General features: G+C 40.0%; 1 protein-coding gene across 2 annotated transcripts in view; it reads left to right on the top strand.

Annotated features, from left to right (window-relative positions):
* Positions 1-6,682, top strand: part of DAAM1 (dishevelled associated activator of morphogenesis 1) — a 176,766-nt gene extending 170,084 nt beyond the window's left edge. For both annotated transcript variants that reach the window (XM_049612660.1, XM_049612661.1), the window contains exons 24-25: positions 2,364-2,534; positions 3,827-6,682. In XM_049612660.1, the coding sequence (XP_049468617.1) occupies positions 2,364-2,534; positions 3,827-4,036 (381 nt within the window). In that variant the 3' untranslated portion in view covers positions 4,037-6,682. The remainder of the gene's footprint in view (positions 1-2,363; positions 2,535-3,826) is intronic.
* Positions 6,683-24,016: the final 17,334 nt, after the last annotated feature.

Raw genomic sequence — 24,016 nt, 5'->3', positions numbered from 1 at the left:
ATTAAGGACTCAAGAATTTTTATAAGAATCAACTCTACAGTTAATTTTTGAGGTAAAAACACATGCTTGTGCACAACCTACTTTTAAAAAAATTTTAGTGTGGGAACTTTAGTCTGGGAACATTAGTCTGGGACTAGTTTTCTTCAGATTTTTAAGACTAAAATACACATGACTTCATCATCACTAGAATTCCTAGATAAAAAGATCATTCAGGATGGCTTGAAGTGCATGAACTTGAGTGTTTTAGGAACTCAGTTGTAGGCTGTCTAATGCCATTTTGCTCATACCAGAACTTTTAGAAATTAGCTTATAAAGCCATGAAGGCAGGCTAGAGCTCTGTGCTCATGTGAACAGTGTATTTTTCCCTAAAGAACTCTGATGTCTAGTAGATTATTTCCAAATAAGTAAAGCATTGAGAACAACTCAGTGAAGAGAAAAATGGTAAAAGCACATTTTTATTATACGTTTAAAGATGTGAAATAACAATTATAAAATGTCATGTGCACACACATCTATTACTTCATAGTTTTATCTCAGAATCAATGTTGAGGGGGAATTGGAGGAAGGTGATCAAAAAGTACAAGCTTCCAGTGATAAGATCGATGAATATAGGGGTTGTAATGTACAAGGTGATGACTCTAGGGAACAGTACTGCATGCTCTTCGTGAAAGTTGTTAAGAGAGTAGACACTTCCGTGTGTGTGTATGAGGTGATGGATGTTAACTTATTGTGGTAATCATCTCACGATATATGTAAGTCATGTCGTCATGCCATACACCTTAATTTTATACAGTGCTGCATGTCAATTATATTTCATAAAAACTAGGGGAAAAGAAAATACTGAAAAGGTTTCCTTTAGGGAGATAGTACTACCAAAATACCAGAAAAAAAAAATAATAAAGGCAAGTAATGCAAGAAAAATAAAAGCAATTAGAAATTCATGGGTTGGAGGCAGTGCATAAACACTTCATATGCTAAATGAAGAAAATTAAAGATCTGGAAAATGTTAAGTAGTTGATGAGGCATAGGGATTAGGAATTCATTTGACTCTGAAGCTGTAAACACCACCCTTCGTAGCTCAGGAGTAACAGCATCGGATCCTTACAGGGGGAAGAGAAATTCCAGCAAACAGTATGACTGGCATTGAACATTATTTAGATAGTCATGATACCGCTAAGACTCCTGAAAGCATGCGATCTTGAGTTCCGAAGATAACTGCCAGAAGAAGTAAAACCAGAAGAGTACAGCACAGGGAACAATAACGTTTGGTGACAGATGGGGACTGCACTTTTCCTCATGAGCACTAACTACCATATGCAATTGTTGAATCGTTACATTGTATACCTGAAACTATTATAACACTGTATGTTAAGTGTACTTCACTTTAAAGAACTAAAATATGAAATAAACTGACACATTCACCAGTCCAAAAAAAAAAGAAAGAAAGAAAATCAAAGAAAAGAAAACTTGAGGTGTTGAGGTGCTTGGATGGCTCAGTCGGTTAGGCATCCAACTCTTGGTTTCAGCTCAGGCCATGATCTCACAGTTTGAGTTCGAGACCAACTATCAGTGCAGAGCCTAGTTGGTATTCACTGTCTCTCAAAATCAATAAATAAACATGCAAAAAAAAAATGAAAGAACTGAAGAGACTGGTGATACTATTTTGTTACTATATCCATATGTTTGTATTAACTTTTTAAAATTCTCCCTTAATATTTTGCTCTTACGGTGTTTTAAGAGGATTTGTATTGAAAGGGGTTGCAAAACAAGGGATTTGGAATAAAATTGTATTCTCGGTCCTAAAGTAGGGGTTTGATTAATGATCCCATGGTCAGTTGTTTTCTAATTGAGACCCAGGAAATATCACAACACGAGCAGCTACACAACATGATCAGGGAAAGCAGCTAAGAAGGACTGGATCCCATTTGTTTTTGATATTAACCATATGGCACCAATAAATGATATTAAACTACTTCAAAGAAAAGTTAAAAGTACAAGTTTCCCTACCCCTGCTGAGTTTGCTATTAGTTTTATGTCTTGAGTGCTCTGCCCTACGATATTTTGCTTTCTTGTTTTTACTACTGTTTAGTTAATAAAAAGTCATAGTAGGTAATCATTGGCGTTAGGCTGAAATGAGGTGGAAACGAATAAATGGTTTCAAAAGTTGAGGAGTATTCAATTTTTTTTACTTTAGACATGAGTGATAGGCTTGTTCAGCAGCCAAAGATAAATACAGGCTCACTAAAATCCAGCAAGTTATATTTGACTCTTCCTGCGCTTCACTCCTTCTAGAGAGATAGATTTCTATTTGATCACAGAATTCTCTCACAACACTGAACTTCTTAAAACCTCCTTTCTTCCAGTTTACTAAAGCAGTGAAACACTTCGGAGAAGAGGCTGGCAAAATCCAGCCGGATGAGTTCTTTGGCATTTTTGATCAGTTTCTCCAAGCTGTGTCGGAAGCCAAACAAGAGAATGAAAACATGAGAAAGAAGAAGGAGGAAGAGGAACGCCGTGCTCGCATGGAGGCTCAGGTAAGAAAATGTTGAAACTGGCCGTTTCCAACTCCTGGAAGTTCAATGCTGCGGCTCCTTGGTTTGTAGACCGTGCTGCGATGTGCCAGCAGGAGGGAGGGCATTTTATGCTTCTGGGAGCTTAAATCGGTGTAAGTTTCTCTTGGGCAACCTGGCAGTGTATATCTGAAGCCTGAAAAAATATATCCACATCCTCTGATCTGGAGTTCCATTTCTTACAAATTATTCTAAAGAAATAATCATAAATTTGCACAAAGAGAATAGTAGTCTTTACAGTAGTTCGACCTGGAAACAACCTAAATGTTTACCAACCAGGCAGTAGTTTTAAATGCAATAATAGCTACATAGTGGAATATTTATGCAGTCCTTAAAAATCATATTTTAAAAAAAATATTTAATAGGGGCGCCTGGGTGGCTCAGTTGATTAAGCGGCCAACTCTTGGTTTCTGCTCAGGTCATGAACTCACAGTTCGTGCATTCAAGTCCTGCATCGGGCTCTGTGCTGCCAGTGCAGAGCCTGCTTGGGATTCTCTGCCTCCCTGTCTCTCTGTCCTTACCCGGCTCATGCTGTCTCTGTCTTTCTCAAAATAAATAAATAAACTTAAAAAAAAAAAAGAATATTTAATGATACAAAAAAGCTTATAAATGTATTTCTATATGAAATCTTTTTCTTTTTTAATAAGGTAAGTTTTAATAAGGATAAATGATAGTGGTGGGCTATACCCCCAAAAGGTTCACAATGCTTCATCTCTTAACAGTAGGATTAAGAATGATTTTCCCTCATTTGTTTATATGAATTATCTAAGTTTTCTAAAATGCACATGTATAATTTGGCTTTTAATAGTAGTAAATTGTATGAAGCAGGCTCCAGGCACCCACAGGAAATTCAAGCTAAGCCTTTGATGTAAGGAGAGTGGCCTAATGAGCATTTGCTTTAGTGTCATAGAAAACAATATCTGGGGTCTGTTTAATAGCGATAACTTTCTGGTTCCATTATAGAAATATGAATTGCCTCGACTGCTCTTGTTCTAACTAGAATATCATGAGGTTTACCTAGATTCTAGACGATGAGTGTCTAATCACAGAGTAGTGGTCATTTTTCATCATTATTCCTTCTCAAATGAGACCTCATGTCCCAATTACCCCTGTCTTGTGACGTCCAGGGGGCTTAGCAGCCATAGATGCACATGGGTTGATGTGGCTGAAGCAACGCTATATTTCAGACTTCCTCTCCACCGAAAACAAAGCACAACATTTTGACGCTTCTCTAAGAGGTTGCTTTCTATTTGCAGCTCAAAGAACAGCGTGAAAGGGAACGTAAAATGAGGAAAGCAAAAGAGAATAGTGAAGAAGGTGGAGAGTTCGATGACCTGGTTTCAGCTTTACGCTCAGGAGAAGTGTTTGACAAAGACCTTTCTAAACTGAAACGGAACCGCAAGCGTATTACCAACCAGATGACGGACAGCAGCCGAGAGAGACCCGTCACAAAACTTAATTTCTAATTTTCCTTGGATACTTTTTTAGGAAGCCCATTAGCAGCCCTTTGAAGTGACTAGAACTTTTCATTACACTGCCTTGCAATCCAAACAGTGGCAATTTCTTCCTTCATCTGTGAGTGAATGCGTGAATGTGTGTGTATGTAAATGTATGTGTACATATATATTAAAAAATGTATATAGAAGTCTGAGTGTTGTCTGGAGACCTATATGTATGGTTAAAAACAAAACTCTGTGTTAATGTATGTGCTCAGAAACCCTTTGTGTATGCATTCATATTGAGTATGGCTCATTTTCTTCCCCTGAACACCATGGCTGTTCAGAAGCACAATGCTGTCTCCTGAAAGAGATGACAGAGACATTCCCTAGAGTAAAAAAGAAAAACAAAAGCGAAAAAAAAAGAAAAAAAAGTAAAAAAAAGGCTTGAGAAATATTTTATGGTTTCCAAGCTTGGTATACTTAGAAATTATTTTCACTGGGGAAACTGGTGTTGGAAAAATATAGATTTAAAATGGTTTTTGATAGTTGACGATGTGATGCTGATGTAAAGCATCAGTAATTAAGAGGAACCAGCTTAGAATTTCTGACATTGGTGTGGGGGTGCAGGCTGTAAATGTTTATTGAGAATATCTCGCACACAATCTGAATTATGTAGAATATCAATCAGACTCTTTTTTAGGAATTTACAACTCGGGCATCAATTTTGTTTCCTAATTTCATCGCGTTCTCTGCCAAGCGCTCTTGAAGATTTCTTTACATGGCTTTTGAAAAGAACACTATTTATCTACATGCAATTCACGCTCTTGTTAAAAAACAAGATCGCCAGAATGTGCTTGTTGTTCTAACAATGTAGATATATAAACTTTAAAAATAAAATTTCCCACCCAAGACCTAAAAGGAGGAATTCTCTGAAGGGATAAAAAAGTATTTAAATTTTTTTATGGGGTGCCTTTTTTTTTTTTTTTTTTTTTTTTTTTGTATCTTCTATTTTGTAGGACAAGGGTGCATCTTCTGTCAATATGAGTCTGGACTAAAGGACACTTAACGAATGCACAAAATGCCAACAACACCAACAGAGATGCCAAGATCTATTTATCTCTAAGTATGTTTGAAATGGTTTGTTGTTTATATGTTGTCATTTTAAATTGTGTGTCAGTAAAGCTACCTGTAAAATTTCAGTCCAAAAGATAAAGCTCTCAGGGAGAAATGAATAAAAACAATGAACATTAGAAAATAAAATATAGATGCTTACCATTAACCTACCAACTCTTAATATCCTTAAATTATATATAAAGAGGACTGTTACTTTTTTTTGGTTTTTTGGGTTTTTTTTTTTTTTTTTTTTTTTTTGGCTTTGCTTTATTTATTTGTAGTGGGGGAGGGAGGGGCTAAGATTCTCTCTTTTCTTTCTATCAATCCTGTTGTGGTTGGGTTTCCTGTGGAGAGAGTAGTTTGTCCTGTTGCACTAGAACATTATTGACTCACGAAATTGAGTTTTTCAGTCAGTTAACAAATATTTATTAAACACCTACTATGTGCCAGGCTTAGTAGGGCTACGGTGATAAGCAAGACAAAGTCCCTGCCCCCAAGGAGCTCATGTTCTAATGGGGATAAAGGGGTGAATAGAATACCAATAGGCGCTGTACAGGAATCATGCTATTTAAAAATACTTTGTATGAACTTTAATGCTTAGTGCAGACGGCGAGGCCCTGCACTGCGTGAAAGCTGTGAAGTAGTGCTCAACGAGTTGTCAAGAGCAGTGGTTTTACGTTTTGTCCCCCTTCATTGCGAACTTAGAGACTTTCTACACGTTTTAGGCAAGTAAATGACTCTAGCACATGAAACAGTCATAAAGACACAGCAGAGGTTGTGTTCCCCAGCCCCTAGTTACCAAGGTCTGCAGATACACCCAGTTAGAGGTGCAGACAGAGACTCTGCTCCAAAAGGCTTGGAGATGAGGAGTGGGATATGATGAGGGATGTGTCTCTTCCTTAACTAAAGTGCCTCTATCTTCTTTTCTATTCATAGCAGGAGAAATTTGGTCTGGCTCAATTTTGGAACTGTATTTTGAAAATGGCTTTGTTTTACAGTTTAAGGAATGGACAAGTGGATGAAGTGTCACCTAAAGGAGCAAGTTCGCGTAGCCTGTCCCTCTTGCCCTTGGTAATCATCCTCATTTTGATACGGCCATCCTGGTAGGCCTCCTTTGCCATTTCCATTCTTGGTTTCTTTTCCCAAAAGCTTTGTGCAGGTAATTCCATGTGCCATTGTTGGGAAAAAAAAAAAAAATCTACTTTTTAGATTGGTGCTGGTGTAAGTAGCCACTTTTCTCTCTTGGGTGTGTATTTTAAAGGTTTTTGTTTGTTTTTTTAAATTAATGCCAAAAAGAAAGCATTATAATTTGTAAACTTAATTATATGTCTTGTATCTTATTAGCTTAGTAGTTGGAACCACTTAGTCTTTAGGTGCAAGACTGTTGTTACAGTACCAAGAAAAAAAATGTTGTGTCATGAGATTGTACATTTTTTTTAAAAAAGCAATATGCAATAAAGAGATGAATTCATTGGGTGTATGTATATGCTTTCGGTGAGTCATTAGAACATTGCCAAACGTCTTTTTACTTTGCACTATTAAATATTGCAAATTGTTTAGTAAGTCAAAAATACATATTTTTAAATTTGTACATCCGGGCTGGACCTAGAAGGGTATAGTTTTCTGCTATGGTAGCATCTGATATGTCCACAGACATATGCTACCTCTTTCTGTCACTTTTCTATAACCTCTCTGTATGACTCCATAGAGTTATACGGTTGCCCAGTAGGGCTACTAGTGAATAATTCAACTTGGGGTATAAAAAAGAATGTCTAGTCTCTAGAATCAAAGGCTTTTTTATTTTGAAGCATTTCCTTTTTTTAAATTAATTTATTAGGGGCACCTGGGTGGCTCCCGTCATGATCTCACAGTTCTTGAGTTCAAGCCCCGTGTGGGGCGTGCTGCTGTCAGCACAGAGCCTGCTTCACATCCTGTCCCCCTCTCTCTCTGCCCCTCCACTGCTCACGCTCTCTCTCTCAAAAAATAAATAAAACATTAAAATATATATAGGATACACGTCAGTATCCGAAGTGTCACCTGTATAGAACAAGGGATGTGCATCGTATCTTCTGAAAATTGGGCTTTTTCTTGGCCACATCACTTGGGCTGCCTGGCCATCCTCAGCCCAATTTGAAGTCAAGCTGAAAACAAATTGGCCTGGTGGTTGATAGAGGACCTAAGCCCTTCTGATCTTTGGAATGGACTCATGATGGTCTAAACATTGCCATCCACCTTGCATTTCTTCTAGTCAATGGATACTGCATGGTATCCAAAGACTACTACTTTTCTCTTATGCTGGCCTTCAGGTGGGAGAGAGCCTTCTGCATGTTAGATATTTTATTGCAAACTACAAACTAATGTACAATTACCAATTTATACATTTGAGGGTGGAGTTACATACAAAACCATCTAAACCTCAGTTGCTTATGGAGTATTGCATATGGAAAAAAATAGGAAACTTTTAGATCATTGTGTTTCCTTTTATGTCTTCAATTTACCCTAAAAAAATAACTTCTGGGGTACAATATGTTTCTGTTAAAAGGATGAAGCTGACTCCTCCAAGATTTTGCCCATTTTCTGTAACCTACCATAGGTTTATGTGAGGCAAAATGATAATCTTTATTAAACCAGTTTAGACAATTATTCAGAGTTCTGAAAGAATTTTCTATGATTTTTTTTTTTAATAACATCAACTGTTGCTTACCAAGTAGGAAACCTAAAATAAGAACTACTAAGGCTTAACAGCTACTTGATAACATTCAGTTCCAAAAACACTAGCTATCTTCAAGAACCTTTGGACTATGTGTAGGTCTAAGTCAGGGTTCTGGGGCTTTTTACACTGGAGTCATTTATAGATCATCACTATGTTGGTCTAGGTGCCCATTTTCTCAAAGTGTTGTATACATTGGTTTGTTTCTATAGCCCTGTGCCCCTATTAATATGAACTCTACTGAAGTTTAAAAGCCTGGTGAGTCTATAATTAAGAGATGGCTTAAAATCTCTAATTCTTTACCTTGGAAAGAGTTTGGAACCCCCGGAGGAAGGAGTTTCCTGTTTATAAGGATTTTCATGTTTTCCATAGCAAAGAGCAGTCACAATTATTTTTCACTAGTCTTGGGGGCGGTGGGGAAACCTCAGATCTAACCTTTGGTCTTTTCCCTGACACGCTTTTGTCTACTCCGCTCAACTATGTTTCCATGGTGTCAAACAAACAACACGGACATAGGATTGCACACTAAGAGTTTTGACAAAGGAGATCCTTATTTTTAATCAAACCTTGATATGCGCCCCCCCCCCCACGCCACCATGGGAAAAGGAGAGGTTCCCAAGTATAAATTTCTCATTTACATAAAGTGTTTTTTATGCTTCTATGCCTACAGTTTCATTTACTGGAAGGTGGAAGAAACCATTCTGTACTGATCTTCGATGCCATCTCCCATTTCATTTACACCCATTACACTGCTGTGGCGAAGGACTCGCAGCACCGCCCCCCCCACCCCGCCTGACCATGGGATGGTGAGCATCTCTTGTTAGTGTCCTTGCCCCATTCCCCTACCCCCACCTCCAGTGTGGAGAAACTTTCCTGAGTCTAATCAGATTTGGGAAGCACCCTGACTGTCCTGGAATGAGAAGGGGTGCCCAGAAAGGAGGTGATTGTAGTGCTGAGCAATGACGACTCAGGAAGACAGACACAGGGGAGAGGGAGGTGTCTCTACCAGCTGCATAAAAAGAGAAAAGCCCGTGTATGGATGGCCAAGACACTTCCCTACCAAGTCAGGTCAAGTTGCCCTACTCCCTTTTACATGCCCCCCTTTGCTAAACTCCCTTTGATGACTTATCGTGCCCGTTGACTTCCCCCAGTTCATTCACATCTGTGTGTATCACCACAAAAAGCCCAGCAGAGTAGTTTCTCATACTTTCTTGGACTTCCATTCAGACCACTACCCTTTGAGACTTCAGCCCTGTCTCTAAAACCTCCTGATTAACTCTTAGACCAATAGGATCTTTGTGTCCATTCCTTAACTCTACTTGAGAAGCAGAGGGGTGGAGGGGAGAGTCAGAAAATAAAAGGAAGGGCTGATCACTAGTGAGCTAATCAAGCTTAGGCAGTTCAGATTATAAGCCTTTAGGATTTCCAGTTTAAGATGGTTACTACAAGCTGACTGTCATTAGAAGGCTCACAAGAATAGCCTGTCCTTTTTCCCTCCCTGTCTTTCTTCCCTCGAACCTCCACCATAATAAAGGCTTCATTATTAAGAATTCTCGTAAAATGCCTTTTGCAGAAAACAGTCCTCTCCTACTGCCTTGAATGTGAGCTATTTGACCCTGAAAAGCAACAGCTGTTTAGTGACCTGACATTTTTATGGCTGGTGAGTTCACACTAAAAGCTCGGTCTTCTAACGGCTGTTAGAGGCGCTGCTAGAAATGGGGTCTCTGGAAAGGATTAATGCAATTAAGAAAGGAGATTCTCTTACGTGATCTGGGGAAATGATGCTCTGGGGACAATTAGCATTGACTTTGTCTCAAAAGAAAATAGCAAAGGTGACCCTCATCACTGACTTTCCCTCACAAGAATGTGGCAAAGGTGAGCCTGATCCATCAGCCTGATCAGTCCTGAAATTATCTGTAGTCATTAAAGTCTTTCTCACACACGATTACCCCCAACTTCCCTTGCACAGATTTCTAAGCAACACTAGAATCTAGGAACTGAGTTCCAGAGTTTGTCTATTGCCATCAGATGGGAGCTGTAACCCTAGGCGAGTGCCCTAAACCTTTTTGGGAAGTTCCAAAATGTCCCACCATAGGGGGTTGTAGTCCTGCCTCTGAGGCTCCACGTCCCTGGATGCTAGGGATTCACTGCAGCCGAGTCACTAAAATTAAACAAATTCTCCCAGTTGCACTGTTTAATGACCTCTGCCCTGGCTGTTTGGGAAGGGGAGGTGGAAAGGCAACTGCTTAGAGCAGATTCTATTTCAGCAGCAAAGAAACTCACTTGAGGGCTTCCTTTTGTTTTACCAGGTAACTGCAGTAACGATGATCTCAGAGCCCCACTGGGGCTGCACCAAAACCACTTAATGTGTTGATTTAGTCACAAAATCAATGTCGGTCATTAACATGGCTTTCCCCTGTAGAGGTTGTGGTAACCTAGGATGAGTGTGGTTGGAAGAGGAGGAAAGAACAAATCAAACGAAGTGAAGGGGCCCAGCTGAATGCTGTGTTCTCACAGACACTGCGTGTTAAGAGCAACTCTGACAAAAGAAGATGCATCCTGGTGAGGAGGTTTAAAAACTGACTCAGAATCATCCACTGACAAGAAGCTTTAAGCCTGCAGAACAAATTACTAAGGAGATATGACAGCTGGCCTCGTCTTTGAAGAAGTAGAAGACTTATTCTGTATTTTACCAGACAAAAGGGCTGTAACCAATGGGGTGAAAGTCACCCAGACTGAGTTCATTTTTCTTAGCTTGTAGAGAACTTTCAGCCTCCGTTAGCTGACCAGCCATCGGACAGGCTACCTCCTAAGATACTGAGTTCACTCATCCTTAGAGGCATTCAGACCTATAAACCCAGAAGTTTGGGACTAAGGGACAGATTGGATAGATGATTTTTTTTTAAGTTTTTTTTTGGAAATAATTTCAAACTTAGAAAAAGGTTGCAAAAGTAGATATAGTGCAAGGAACACCTTACTGCCTTTTCTCAGATTCACCTATTGTTAACTTTTGCCCCATTTGCTTCATCATTTCTCTTGTTCTGTCTTTGTGTGTTTATGCACACATCATGTTTTTTCTGAACCATTTGCTTACTCCATGGCCCTTAATTCCTGAATAGTCCAGTGTGCCTTTCCTAAGAATAGGGATATACTCTTCAATAACCTCACTACATTGATCAACCTCATAAATATATTGATACTTTTATCTAACCACCCAAGTTCCAATTTTGTCAGTGGATATAATAATGTCCTTTATAGTATTTCTCCCCTCCAGAAAAGGATCTAGTCCAAGGCCAGACAGTGCTTTAGTTGTCCCCTCTTTCCAGCCTCTTAGACTTTTTAGTATTTGTTGGTTATGATGTTGACGTTTTTGAGCATTAGTCCTATGGGAGGCAGAATAATACACCCCCCAAAGGTGTCCATGTCCTAATCCCCAGAACCTGTGAGTATGTTACCTTACCTGGCAAAGAGGACTTTGCAGGTGTAAATAAGATAAGGATTTTGAGATAGGTTATCCTGGATCATCCAGGTGGGTCCAATGTAATCACCAGTATCCTTATAAGAGGGAGGCAGGAGAGCCAGAGCCAGAGAAGGAGATGTGAGGACAGAAGCAGAGGTTGGAGAAATGTGATTGCTGGCTTTGGAGATCGAAGGGCACCACAAGACAAGTAAACAAGTCCCCCGCCCCCCCCCCCCCCCCCCCCCCCCCGCTTTTTTAACTATAATTTTCCTCATGTTAGTCTGATTTTTCCTTTCCTTTTTTTTTTTTTTTAATTCAAATTAGTAACCTAACAGTGTAGTCTTGGCTTCAGGAGTAGATCCCAGTGATCATCCCAAAAAGTCCCCTCTTTAATACCTATCATCCATTTAACCAATCCCCCCACCACCTCCCCTTTAGTAACCCTCAGTTCTCTGTATTTAAGTCTCTTATGGTTTCCCTCCTTCTGTGTTTTTATCTTATTTTTCCTTCCCTTCCCCTATGTTCATCTGTTGAGTTTCTCAAATTTCACATGAGTGAAATTATATGGTATCTTTCTCTGACTGACTTATTTCACTTAGCATAATACACATTGTTGCAAATGGCAAGATTTCATTTTTTCATTGCCAAGTAGTATTCCATTATATATGTATATCACATTTTCTTTATCCATTCATCAGACAATGGACATTTGGGCTCTTTCCATACTTTGATCATATTGATAATGCTGCTATAAACATTGGGGTGCATGTGCCCCTTTGAATCAGCATTTTTGTATCCTTTGGACAAATTCCTGGTAGTGCAGTTGCTGGGTTGTATGTAAGATAGTTCTATTCTTAATTTTTTAAAGAAACTCCATGCTCAGAGTGGCTGCACCAGTTTGCATTCCCACCAACAATGTAAAGAGGGTTCCCCTTTCTCCACATCCTTGCCAACATCTGTTGTTTCCTGAGTTGTTAATGTGAGCCATTCTGACAGGTGTCAGGTGGTATCTATCTCATTGTAGTTTTGATTTGTATTTCCCTGGTGATGAGTCATGTTGAGCCTCTTTTCATGTGTCTGTTAGTCATCTGGATGTCTTCTTTGGAAAAGTCCCTGTTCATGTTTTCTGCCCATTTCTTCACTGGATTATTGGGGTTTTGGGTATTGAGTTTGGTAAGTTCTTTATAGATTGTGGATACTAACCCTTTATCTCATATGTCATTTGCAAATATCTTCTTCTATTCTGTCAGTTGCCTTTTAGTTTTGTTGATTGCTTTCTTTGCTGTGCAGAAGCTTTTTATCTTGATGAGGTCCCAAGGGTTCATTTTTGCTTTTATTTCCCTTGCCTCCAGAGACATGTCTAGTAAGAAGTTGCTGTTTTCTCCTGTAGGATTTTGATGGTTTCCTGTCTCACATGATGTTTCTTTTTGTTATTTTAAGGTTATACATTTTTGGCTGGAATGCAGCATAGGTGGCACCAGGGAATCACATCCCGAGCATACAATCTTTGTTTCAAAATCACTTCTTGCACAACAATGTAAAAAACTAACCTACGAGAGAGTGCAGAATTAGTACTTCCTTCTTCTTCTGCTTCCCCTTCCCACATCCTACTCTATTCCATGTTGAGGATGTATTACCAAAAACTGTTCATAAATTACATGGGTTGGTTTTTTCTTTCTCTCCCTTCAGGATGGGTATAGTAATCATTTGAAATACATTTTGATCCATTTGTTTCCATTTTATTTTGGTGTTACTTAGGTTTTTCCTCCTTCTCAATGATTTAATTTTTATTTTTGAACATGTAGGCTGCTAACATAATTTTGAAGCCAAAACTATATGAAAAGGTGTAGTCAGAGAAGCGTCACTCTCTCCTGTATCCCTTTTCCTCCCTTCCCACCCCCACCCTTCCTTGTAAGTATCCAACTTTAGTGTTTTCTGGTTTATCTTTCCTTTGTTCCTTTTGTTTTGTTTTTTTTTGTTTTTTGTTTTTTGTTTTTTTAACATTTATTTATTTTTGAGACAGAGAGAGACAGAGCATGAACAGGGGAGGGGCAGAGAGAGAGGGAGACACAGAATCCAAAACAGGCTCCAGGCTCTGAGCTGTCAGCACAGAGCCCGACGCGGGGCTCGAACTCATGGACCGTGAGACCATGACCCGAGCCAAAGTCGGACGCCCAACAGACCAAGCCACCCAGGCGCCCCTCCTTTGTTCCTTTTGTAATGATAAACAGATATATGTGTGTTTACTTATTTTTCCCTTTTTTGCACAAAAGGTAGCATGCTACATGTGCTCTGCTGCAGTGAGTCCTTTACGCTTAATACCTGCTGGAAATCACCCCGTGTCAATTCATATAGATCTTCAACCTCACTCTTTTTTACAGCTGCATCTACTCCATCGTGTACAGGTAACATCGTTTATTCAACCAACCTCCAATATTTTCCAATTACATATGACATTGTAGTGCATAACCGTTTGCATCTTTATTTGCTACTGTTGAAGGTATATTTCCAATCTAAAATCTTAGAAGTAGGATTGCTGGGTCAAAGAGTAGACACATAGGTCATTTTGCTCAAGATTGCTAAATTCCCCTTATAGAAATTGCACCATTTTGTATTCCCACCAGCAATGTGTACATGTGCCTGATAAATTCAATCAGCTCTCACAATCTCCACTGTTAACATCCCGGACACAGCACCATCCTCTCTCTTCTGAATTATGGCAATGGTCTCCTAACTGGTCTCTTGGCTTCATCCTTCCCCCAACTCTCATCACCACCACCTGCCCCCCCCCCCAACCCCAGTCTATTCCCAACACAACAGCCAAAGTGATGCTTTCAAACCGTATGTAACATCATATCACTCTACTTAAGCTCTCCAGAGGCATTCTATCTCACTTAGAAGTCAATGTGATAGTTCTCACAGTGGCCTCCTACACCTGGAATGATCTGGACACTTGCCAGCACCGTTACCCCTCTGACCTCATCCTCACTACTTTCCCTCTTCCTCCCTTTGCTACAGCTGCACTGGCTTCCTCTTCCTTGATTGTACCAAGCAGCGAGCTACATCTGAGCTTTTGTGTTGCCTGAACAACTCTTCCCTTAGATATCACATCACTTTCTCTGTCATCTCCTCCCCGCCTTCCTTCCAACTTAACTTTCTCAGTAAGGACTTTCTTGCCACTCATTTTACGATCATCACCCACACCCATCCCAGCACGTATCCCTATTCTCTGCTCTATTTTTCTTCATAATACTTACATGTTTTGTGTATCATTGATTATGTCACCTGATCCTACCCTATCCCTTAGAATAAAAGCTCCATAAAGTCAGAGATGTTTATTGTATTCTCTGAAGATTTGCAGCTCCAGGAACAAGATCTAACATACTAGAGAGGATCTCAATAAATACTTGTTAAATTGAATAAATCGCTTTAATATATCACTCTCTTTCTTTGTTAAATCAAATATACCAACAAACACATGATATTAATGCAATCGACAAGGTTGATCAATTGATACATTTTAAACAAAGATACATTTTAAAAGATAAACCTGCCTTTTCAAATGTTAATGGTAGCGTTTCTCAACAGTGTTATATTTTGTGCTAAATAAAATTCTTTATCGTGAGGGCTGTCGTGTGCATCCCAGTCCTCTACCCATTTACACACCTCCCCAACTTGTGGCAACCAACAATGTCTCCAGACCTTGTCAATCATAACCCTGGGGAGTAAAATTGTCCCCATTTGGGACCCAGTCACCTATGGTTACATTCCCGAAAATGAAACACACATACACAAAAAGAATAGAATTTAACAATAAAAGTTTAAGCAGAAAAGATTAGGTCAAAGTTAACCAAAGCTACCATCTAAGATCTATTTATAACAGGGTTTTCCAGATAAAATACAGGACACGCAGTTACCTTATAATTTCAGATAATAAATCATTTTTTTTTAGTGTAAGCATGTTCTGTACAGTATTTAGAACATACATGAAAAGTTTGATGTTTGTCTGAAATTAAAATTTAGCTGGGGATCTTGTATTTTTATGTGCTAAATCTGACAAGTCTTATTTATAAAATAATGAATATAACATCATTACATACAAAAATATAGCCACTACATACAGAATACAGCAAAAACTGTACTCAAGGCAAAGGCATGTGTGCGGATGCCTTCATTTCTTAAAAAGAAATGACTAAAACGGAACTAAAAGTTTAACTTAAAAATGAGAAAACAACCAAAATAAAACAGGAAAAAAAATGAGTACAGGAATATCACAGCTCAGTTAATTACAGGAATATCTCACAGCTCAGTCAATGTGAAGGAGGAATCTTGCCCATTCCTGCCTTGCCAATGTGACAATAACACTCCAAGACTGGTGACTCTTGACAGTGCTGGGTACATTCCAATGATGCTTTACATCTGCTCATCCTTCTTCTAGGTGCTTTATCAATATCTTCTGTTGATATCCTTTAAATATACTACTTCATATCTCCATCATCTTGTGTAATGTCCATCAGATTTTGTTTACAGCCCCCTAGAGGAAGCCCTGTGGTCACAAGTACAGATATTATTACTTAAGCTCGTGGCTTCAAGAAAAGGCCTACTTCATGCCTACTTAGTCGATTAAGTTAGATTAACTGAGACCTAGAGAATCTTATTGTCACGTTTATACATGATCCCTCGCCATCTTTACGGAGGAGTCAAGTATTTTCCAGGCATTTCCCTCATATATCCTTTTAGACATTTACAGGGAGATGGTAATGCCTCCCTAAAGGCATCAGCACTCAAGAGACATGAACCTGTGAGTGACTGGACTCCCCGAAGGAAGTGATTCTATCAGCCAACTTTGAGAACCAGGATGGAAACAAAGAAGTAAGCCCCATTGTGTTCAATCGGGTATCACCATATTGTCATTTCCTGAGCAACGTTCTTCTTATCAGCCGTTTCTCTGTTGCTAAATTTCAATTGGAAAGAGCATGACAAGGGGGGAGAGGGAGGGGGAATCCAAATCTTTATGTAGTATTTCCTAGGTAGTAAACACAGGATTTCCTGTATCCGAACTGACTTCAACAAATTGCCTGTTCCTTCAAACATGACCTGGTGACAAATTTGGACACTGTTTCATTAAGCAGAGATAAGCTTGCTGATTGAAATCTCCAGCTGAGCAAGGGGTTTTGCCAAGTGTACAGGAGAGTTCACAGAGCTGCCCGGACCCACCAGGACTGTGAGCCACAAAAATGAGCCTACATTGCACACTGCTCTCTACTTGGTCCTAGTATTTCATGTGTTTACATATCTCCCCAGGTAGAGTCTAGAAGTACCAAATCACCCTTCTCTTCTGAGAGCACCAGTGGGCAACATGGTGATGAATAAAAAGGTAGGTAGTTGGTAAACAAGTGCTTTTGGCTCATCGCTTTTAGAAATAATAAGATGGGGGAATTCTGGAGAACTGGCATTGAAATTTTGAACACTGGCATTCGTAGCTCTCAACCTCCAAAGGAAGGAAGGGTGCTCTGTCAGTGGAGGGACAGGAATCTTTCCCTCTCCACCCCAGATCTGGTCACCCGAGGATGATTTGTAAATCTGCATTAGAAACAGTTCCTTTCCTCATTTCCCATCCCTAATAAGGTGCTTACGATGAACTAAGTGAGTGGCATTCTCTCCCCAGACTTCAGTCCCTCTGTTTTAAAAATCCTTTAGGGAGTTGCTTCTGGAAGCATGTGGTCATAACTCCCAGTACACACTGCTGGCCTGAAACTCAGTTGTACTTTAGTCACCACGGTGATGTGCCAAAGAGTCCTAGCAACTGCTCCAGTTTGCCGAGTGACGGAGGCCGTACAGATTTTGATTGCATCAAACTCCTACAGAAATAGGGAATCCATGCCATTATGAGGAAGTTACCAGGCAGGAAGCTGTTTCAGGACAAGTCAGGGTAACTCTTTGGCATGAGCATTTGTAATATTCATTCTACAGTGTTGACCCAGTTGAAACGCTAGCTGTGTCCCTGGACACGGTCTCTGTGACAGGTCCCTGTGTTCCTGGAATACAAATCTGCATCTTCAGTGAATTACCAGCGTTCACTTTGTTAGTCTCCTGGGCTCGGTTGCTGAGAATCCGAGAATATCTATCTGTTTGTCCTGTCTCCAAGCTCTAATGAATTTATGAAAATGAACTCATTAAAATGTGACTATAAATATTCATGATTAACATTTGAGATAAAATTCCCTTTCGGGATAATGACAATAACTATCGTTTATTAAGGCAAGACATGGTAAAAAGCATTTCCCATAAAACAGCCCAATACAAACCCAATGACTCACATTTTACAGATGAGGAAACTGAGGCCTGGGAAGATTAAGAAATTTACCCAGTGTCACACAAATTCAATCATGATCTGACCAAAAATCTGAGCCCTTAATACATATTCAATAAAAAAGCAATTGCAAAAGACATTGCTATTATCCCCATAATTTTATTTTTACTTCTGTGTTGGTGCTGCTATTTACTGAGATTAAAATTTGAAATTAGAGGCTCAGCTAGCTCTCTGGGGCCACCTTGATTTGCTGTTGCAAGTGAAAATTTAATTTTCTTTTCCTTTCTTCCTTTTCTTTTCTTTCTTTCTTTCTTTCTTTCTTTCTTTCTTTCTTTCTTTCTTTTGGCAGGGGAAAGATTGGTCAAATATTTTTCCATCTTAATCAGTGTCTTAGTACAGATTTTTAATTTTACAAAACACTTTCTCTTTTTTTGTTATTTATTGAGATATATTTGGCATACAGCATTATATTAGTTTCAGGTATACAGCATAAATGATCCAATGTGTTTATGTATTGCAAAATGATCACAAGTCAACATCCTTCACTATACATAGTTACAGAACTTTTTTTCTTGTGATGAGAGCAAGTAAGAACAGCAATGGAACAGTAGTCATAGAATCTAGGGGTTGGAGGAAACCTCAAAGGACAGTAGTGGACATATTTTAGTTTCCTACAATCAACTCCCCCTTCTGCTAGCCATCCTCTCGCACCTGAAAATGTTCCCATCCTTCTGCATCAAGGGATGGACATGGGACCCAAACAAGGCAATCAGAACTAAGGAACACCAAGTGTGGTTCCAGTGACAATCCCTGAAGAGACTGTCCTTTAGTTCTTGCTACCCAGAACTCCAGAGCATCCCTGATTCCAGTCCTTTCTGAAGTTTGTTTCTTTAGCTTCCCCAGCTATCTGAAAACTGGCCCAAATCAGGTTCTGTTGCTTGGAATTAAAGAATCCTAACTGATGTAAGTGTCCCAATCTGATGTCATCAAGGGTCGCCAATCTGATGCACCAGGCTTCCACTTCTGCAACAGCAAAGGACTGTTTGAACCAAGGGTTTTATTATTAAAATCTGAAACATCACAAATCTAGTCCAAACACCCTCAGTCCTCAGTAGCTCAAACTGACCATCTAGCTCAACTCTCGGGGCCTTTAATTGGGGCTTTTATATTTATTTTGCACATGAATTAAATATGAGGACAGGGTGGTATTTTAGGAGTTTATTTATTTATTGGAGCTTTTTTAATCTCACCACTGTTTGCACTCGATCCAGACAGACATGGAAACAACTACCATCCCAACTCACCTCTTGTTGACAACTTTCTCAAACACGGTTCCAACTCACAGCTGAACTTTCTTTTAAACGGCTTATTATTACCATCAAATTGTAAATGTGCAACAGCACTTTTGCCTGTGTACATATCCAGCATTGGCAGTTTTCATTATTTCCTACTCCATGCCTGTCAAAAGAGATTTGTTCAATAATTTATTCTTTAGAGTTAGTGAATTTGGAATTTGTAGAATTTTAAGGGACCATTCCAAATTCAAAACTAAGAAAGCTGAATGGAACTTCTAAGCTATATCCTTATTCCTCATATTATCCTTCTCCAAAAAAAGGCAAGAATCCAAAATTCTTTGTAAAAAGAACATAGAGGCTCAAATCTGATTTGTAGTTTTTTTGTTTTTAATTTGAGATTGGATGTAATCAATCTTTTTTTTTTTTAGAAAGGGAGAGAGAGTAACAGCATGGTGGGGTGGGGTCAGAGAAAGGAGACACAGAATCTGAAGAAGGCTCCAGGATCTGAGCTGTCAGCACAGAACCTGGTGCGGGGCTTGAACCCAGGAACCACGAGATCATGACCTGAGCCAAAGTCGGACACTCAACTGACTGAGCCACCCAGGTCTCCCTCAATCTTATATTTAATAGTGGCTATCTGTCCTTTTTTCTCAAAAATACATTTATCTTTTTTCTATTTTGATAAATGGGCCAAAGTCAATGTGAAAAATTGAAGGGCCTCTAAATTATTACATCAAAGTTGGGGTGGTTTTCCAAGTTCTGGTTGGGAACCTTGTGGTATGGAATTTATAACAGATAGTTGCCTATATGGGAACAAATTGAATCCCAAATGTTCACATGGGAATTAGTTGTTCAAACTTGAAACATGAAATCAAGTTGTTCAAAACTTGAAACATGGGGCACTTGGGTGGCTCAGTTGGTTAAGCATCTGACTCCTAATTTCGACTCAGGTCATGATCTCATGGTTGTGAGATCAAGCATTGGTTGGGCTCTGCACTGGGCATGGAGCCTGCTTCAGATTCTCTCTTTCCTTCTCTCTCTTGTGCTCTCTCTCTCTCTCAAAGTTTAAAAAAAAATGTTTAAAACTTGAAACATATTTTCCACTAGATATCGTTTAAAATGATAGCCATGTTCTCAAGTTTAGCTTACAAAGTGCTGTCAGACTATTCAGTAGTCCTACTATTGTAGTAAACAGTCCTAGTTTATATGGAAAATAAAAGAACGGTGTTAAAGTTTGACACCTCCTTTGCCCTTCCTCTAGCTTCCCGGTACCCTTTGCTTCCCCAGGTCTCCCCTAGGGATCTCTCTCCAGCTACTCCCCACAGACGCTAATACCCTCAGCTTCCCTGCAGCAAAACTACATCAGGGGATCATTAAAAGATGAAGATATCAAGTCTCATCTCTTACATAGAAATTTCTAGAAGTAGGGCCAACGAATCTGCATTTTAGCTAGCTTTTTTACACACTGATCCTTTTACACACTGAGGTTTGAGAGTCACCGCCATAAAGTGTTTGGTTTCTAATTTCCTACTTCCATCTCTGCCACAAAGCCAAATTTCTCTTCACTCAGGCTGGCTGATCTCAGCTGGAGTGAAAATGAAGGCAATAAATTAATGTGAGTTTGCTGAAGATTTAGCTTACGTTGTCCTCAGGGACAATGTTCTTTTCTCTCTTTATGGAAGCTCCTGATCAAAAGATAATCATTTTTAACTACTAGGTATATTTCTCTTCAGATAGAGAAATTTGGGGGAGGGGGATTTGGAATTATTATATATATTTTCATCTTTTAAAAAAATCCATAAAAGTACTTTTTAATCTTTAGGTATTTTATGACAGCAGAATTTTTAATGACTACCTAATATTTTAATCTTATGAATTTGACAAGTTCCCTATCTGTTAACCGTTTATCACTATTATAAAGCAAGGCTCTGATGAATATTCTTCAATATAAGTCTTTGCCAGAGTCTCTCATTTTCCCTTGGCGTTCATTTCTGGAAATAGAATTCATAGTTTCTCACTACAGATTGCCAAAATGCCCTCCGGAAAGGATTGTACCTGTTTACACTCCCAGCATCTGAGTGTGAATATCCCCTTCTACTAACCACACCATCATCAACATTGAGTCATCTCAGGATTAGAAAACTTTTAGGCGCTTTTTTTTTTTTAATTTGGGGTGATCCAAGCTGTGACTTCAAAGAACAAAGGGACAGGGAAGAGAGATAAATGAGAGTTGTGGGCAGAGCCCTGGAGGGGGTGAATCAGGAGCTGGCTGTATGGTACAGGGACTTGGTGACTGTCAGTCTGTCTGAGTCTCGGTGAACCACACCCATGGGGAGGCTGAGTGGATCATGAAGCCACAGTCCAGGCAGAACCACGCACCTGGAGGTGCCTCTCCTACATTTCCAGGTGGTTACTAAACAGTGATTTGGACATATCAATTTGGATAAAAATTACACAAGGCAAGATTAAAACTCAGATTCCTAGGTCTGCCCAAGGATCCTGACTCGGTTAGCATGAGGTAGTACATAGGAACTTATATTTTTATTAAGAACCCTGCGTGGGTTCAATATAGGTGGCTGGGGACCTCACTTGAAGACATATTAAACTGAAGGAGAGGAAGAACATCTTTGGCATGTCAACCCTGTAAACCCAAGTTTATTTTATCTCCAGAAACGACTCCAGTATTGCTCTTTCCAAGAGGAATCTACTCTGAACAGCTCCACAGTAGTCTAATGATTCTGCTGTATATTTTTGAAAAGGACATCTGTCCTCGAAGGCAGAGCTCCTTGAATGATATTCTTCAACTGGCCTACCTTGCAGTCTGGCACTGGGGCTGGATTTCTTCAGCTGTATGCAGTTCTAGTTTGTAAGCCTTCACTGGTCTTCTTTCTCTCTCCAGCCTCATGCACAAGCCCTAACCTTGTTTGGTGCTAGGTTGGCGCTAACTAGAGAGCAGTTACAGCAAATGCTGGCATAGACTTCCAAGGGCACACTCATTTGTGGTATAAAAGCAGTCTGTGAAAGTGGGCTGCAGCATGTAGAGCCAGGGACCAAGGACCTTTTGACATCCTGCGGAAAGGGTCCCCAGGCCTGGTCCAGCCCATGCAAGACTGCGAAGAGGGAGAAGAGAATCTGCATTAGCATCCAGGCTCCACACTGCCAGCTTCAATTACCATCTAAATGCGTGCTTAAAGGGGCTCTGTCAACATTGCTCAGATCTGAAGATGAGTTCAAAGAAGATAAACAGAGTTTGCAGCACTGACTTATGAAACAAGCCTTAACCCCAGGCAATGTAGGTAGTTACCCACTGTGATGGGCTGAACTGCATCTCATCAAAATTCCTATGTTAAAGACCTGACCCCCAGTACCTCAGGAAGTGACTGTATTTGGAGATAAGGGCTTTAAAGACCTTAAATTAAGGTTAAATGAGGTCACTAGGGTGGGTCCTAATCCAACAGGATCGGTGTCCTTATAAGAGATCAGGACACAGAGGCACACGGGAAAGACCATGGGAAGATGGCGGGAGAAGGCAGCCATCTACAAGGAGCCAAGAAGAGGAGCCTCAGAAGAAACAACCCTGCTGACATTTGGATCGTGGACATCTAGCCTCCAGAATCATGAGAAAATTCTGTTTAAGCCACTCAGTAAGCACTTTGTTATGACAGCAGAGCAAACTAATACACTATAGTATGATTTCAATAAATCTTTCTCCCGTTGGTCCCTGGAATACTTCCATTAAAAACCGGTGGTCCTTTGGCTTTGGCTGGTCCGTTTAATCATTTCTTACTTCGTTTTAAATGTTTATTTATTTATTTTGAGAGAGGGAGAGAAGGTGAGAGAGAGTGGGTGAGGGGCAGAGAAAGGGAGAGAGAGAATCCCAACTAGGCTCTGCACTGCAGGATGAAGGGCTCATTCCCATGAACCATGAGATCATTACTTGAGCTGAAATCAAGAGTCACTTAACCAACTAAGCCACCCAGGCGCCCTTAGTTTCTTACTTGATATTAATCATACACACACACTCACACACAGTATTTGTTGTTCCTTCCGGACCAGGCAGCAGCTGGCTTACTCATCTCTGTTGTCTTAGGCAACATATCAGGACCTCAATGTAATGGAATTCAACAAACATTTATTAAGTCCTTACTATATTCTAGACATGCTAAGTGATAGTGACTGTAAAATAGAAGATGTAATCCTTGTATCTGAGATACTCGCTGTCTGGGGAGGGAGAACCATGCACAGTTTCCAGGCTGTGATGGAGATGACTTTAGGAGGATAGACCTGGAAATGACTGACTATGCCTGAGGCAGCTGGGGAGGCTTCGCCGAAAAGGTAAGATTGAAAGGATGAGTAGAAGGTTTCCAGAGAAGGAAGAGGGAAATTCTGACTAAAAGGAACGATAGGTACCCAAACACAAGAGTATCAAACAAAATATGTTTGGGAATGATGAGAACTGCAGTGGGGCTCAAGGGTAGGGCTGGTTTGGAGAAAGTCAAGTGGTAACACACACCGTCCTCAGGATGGTGGGACGGGAAAAAAAAACACTCTGCTTAGCACATGTTGGTCAGGAGGGTTCTCCAGTCTCCTCAGACTTTTTCAGCATCTGTGGAGCAAGTGGACAATTGCCAACCAGAAGCAGCCAACGCCACTCCTGTGCATTTGGCTTTACAGACACAGGGAGCCCAGCAGAAAGGCAAAGTCCTACGTCTCACTTTCAAGCAATCTGTTCTCAGACCCCAGTCTCCCCTTCAAGAGAGCTGGAAAGTAACCAAAATCAGAGAGAAAGCTTAAGCTAGCGCCTAACATCTGCTCAGGAGAACATACTGTCTTTTTTGCTGTCCTTGGGTCCAAGGATCAGTCAGCTTGTCAGAAATCCTAATGGCGTCCCTACTCCTTTCTGTGTGGTCACACCAGAATCTGTGTGTTTTGGCAAATAACTGATATTCTTCCTATTTATAGACTATTTCCCATGTTATTCACTTACAGGGTTTCTGTGGTCCAGCATTCTGTCCAGTCCCAGCTGGCTGGGAGCGTGTAACAGTCATTAACACTACAGCTGCTCATGTTATGGTCTCCGTGGACAGCCTGTTGTTAAATGTTCCTAGATAAGTTT

Source organism: Panthera uncia (genome assembly GCF_023721935.1).
Source record: "Panthera uncia isolate 11264 chromosome B3 unlocalized genomic scaffold, Puncia_PCG_1.0 HiC_scaffold_1, whole genome shotgun sequence".
NCBI lineage: Eukaryota > Metazoa > Chordata > Mammalia > Carnivora > Felidae > Panthera > Panthera uncia.
The sequence above is the reverse complement of the archived record's forward strand: the minus strand, read 5'-3'. Positions and strand labels throughout refer to the sequence as shown.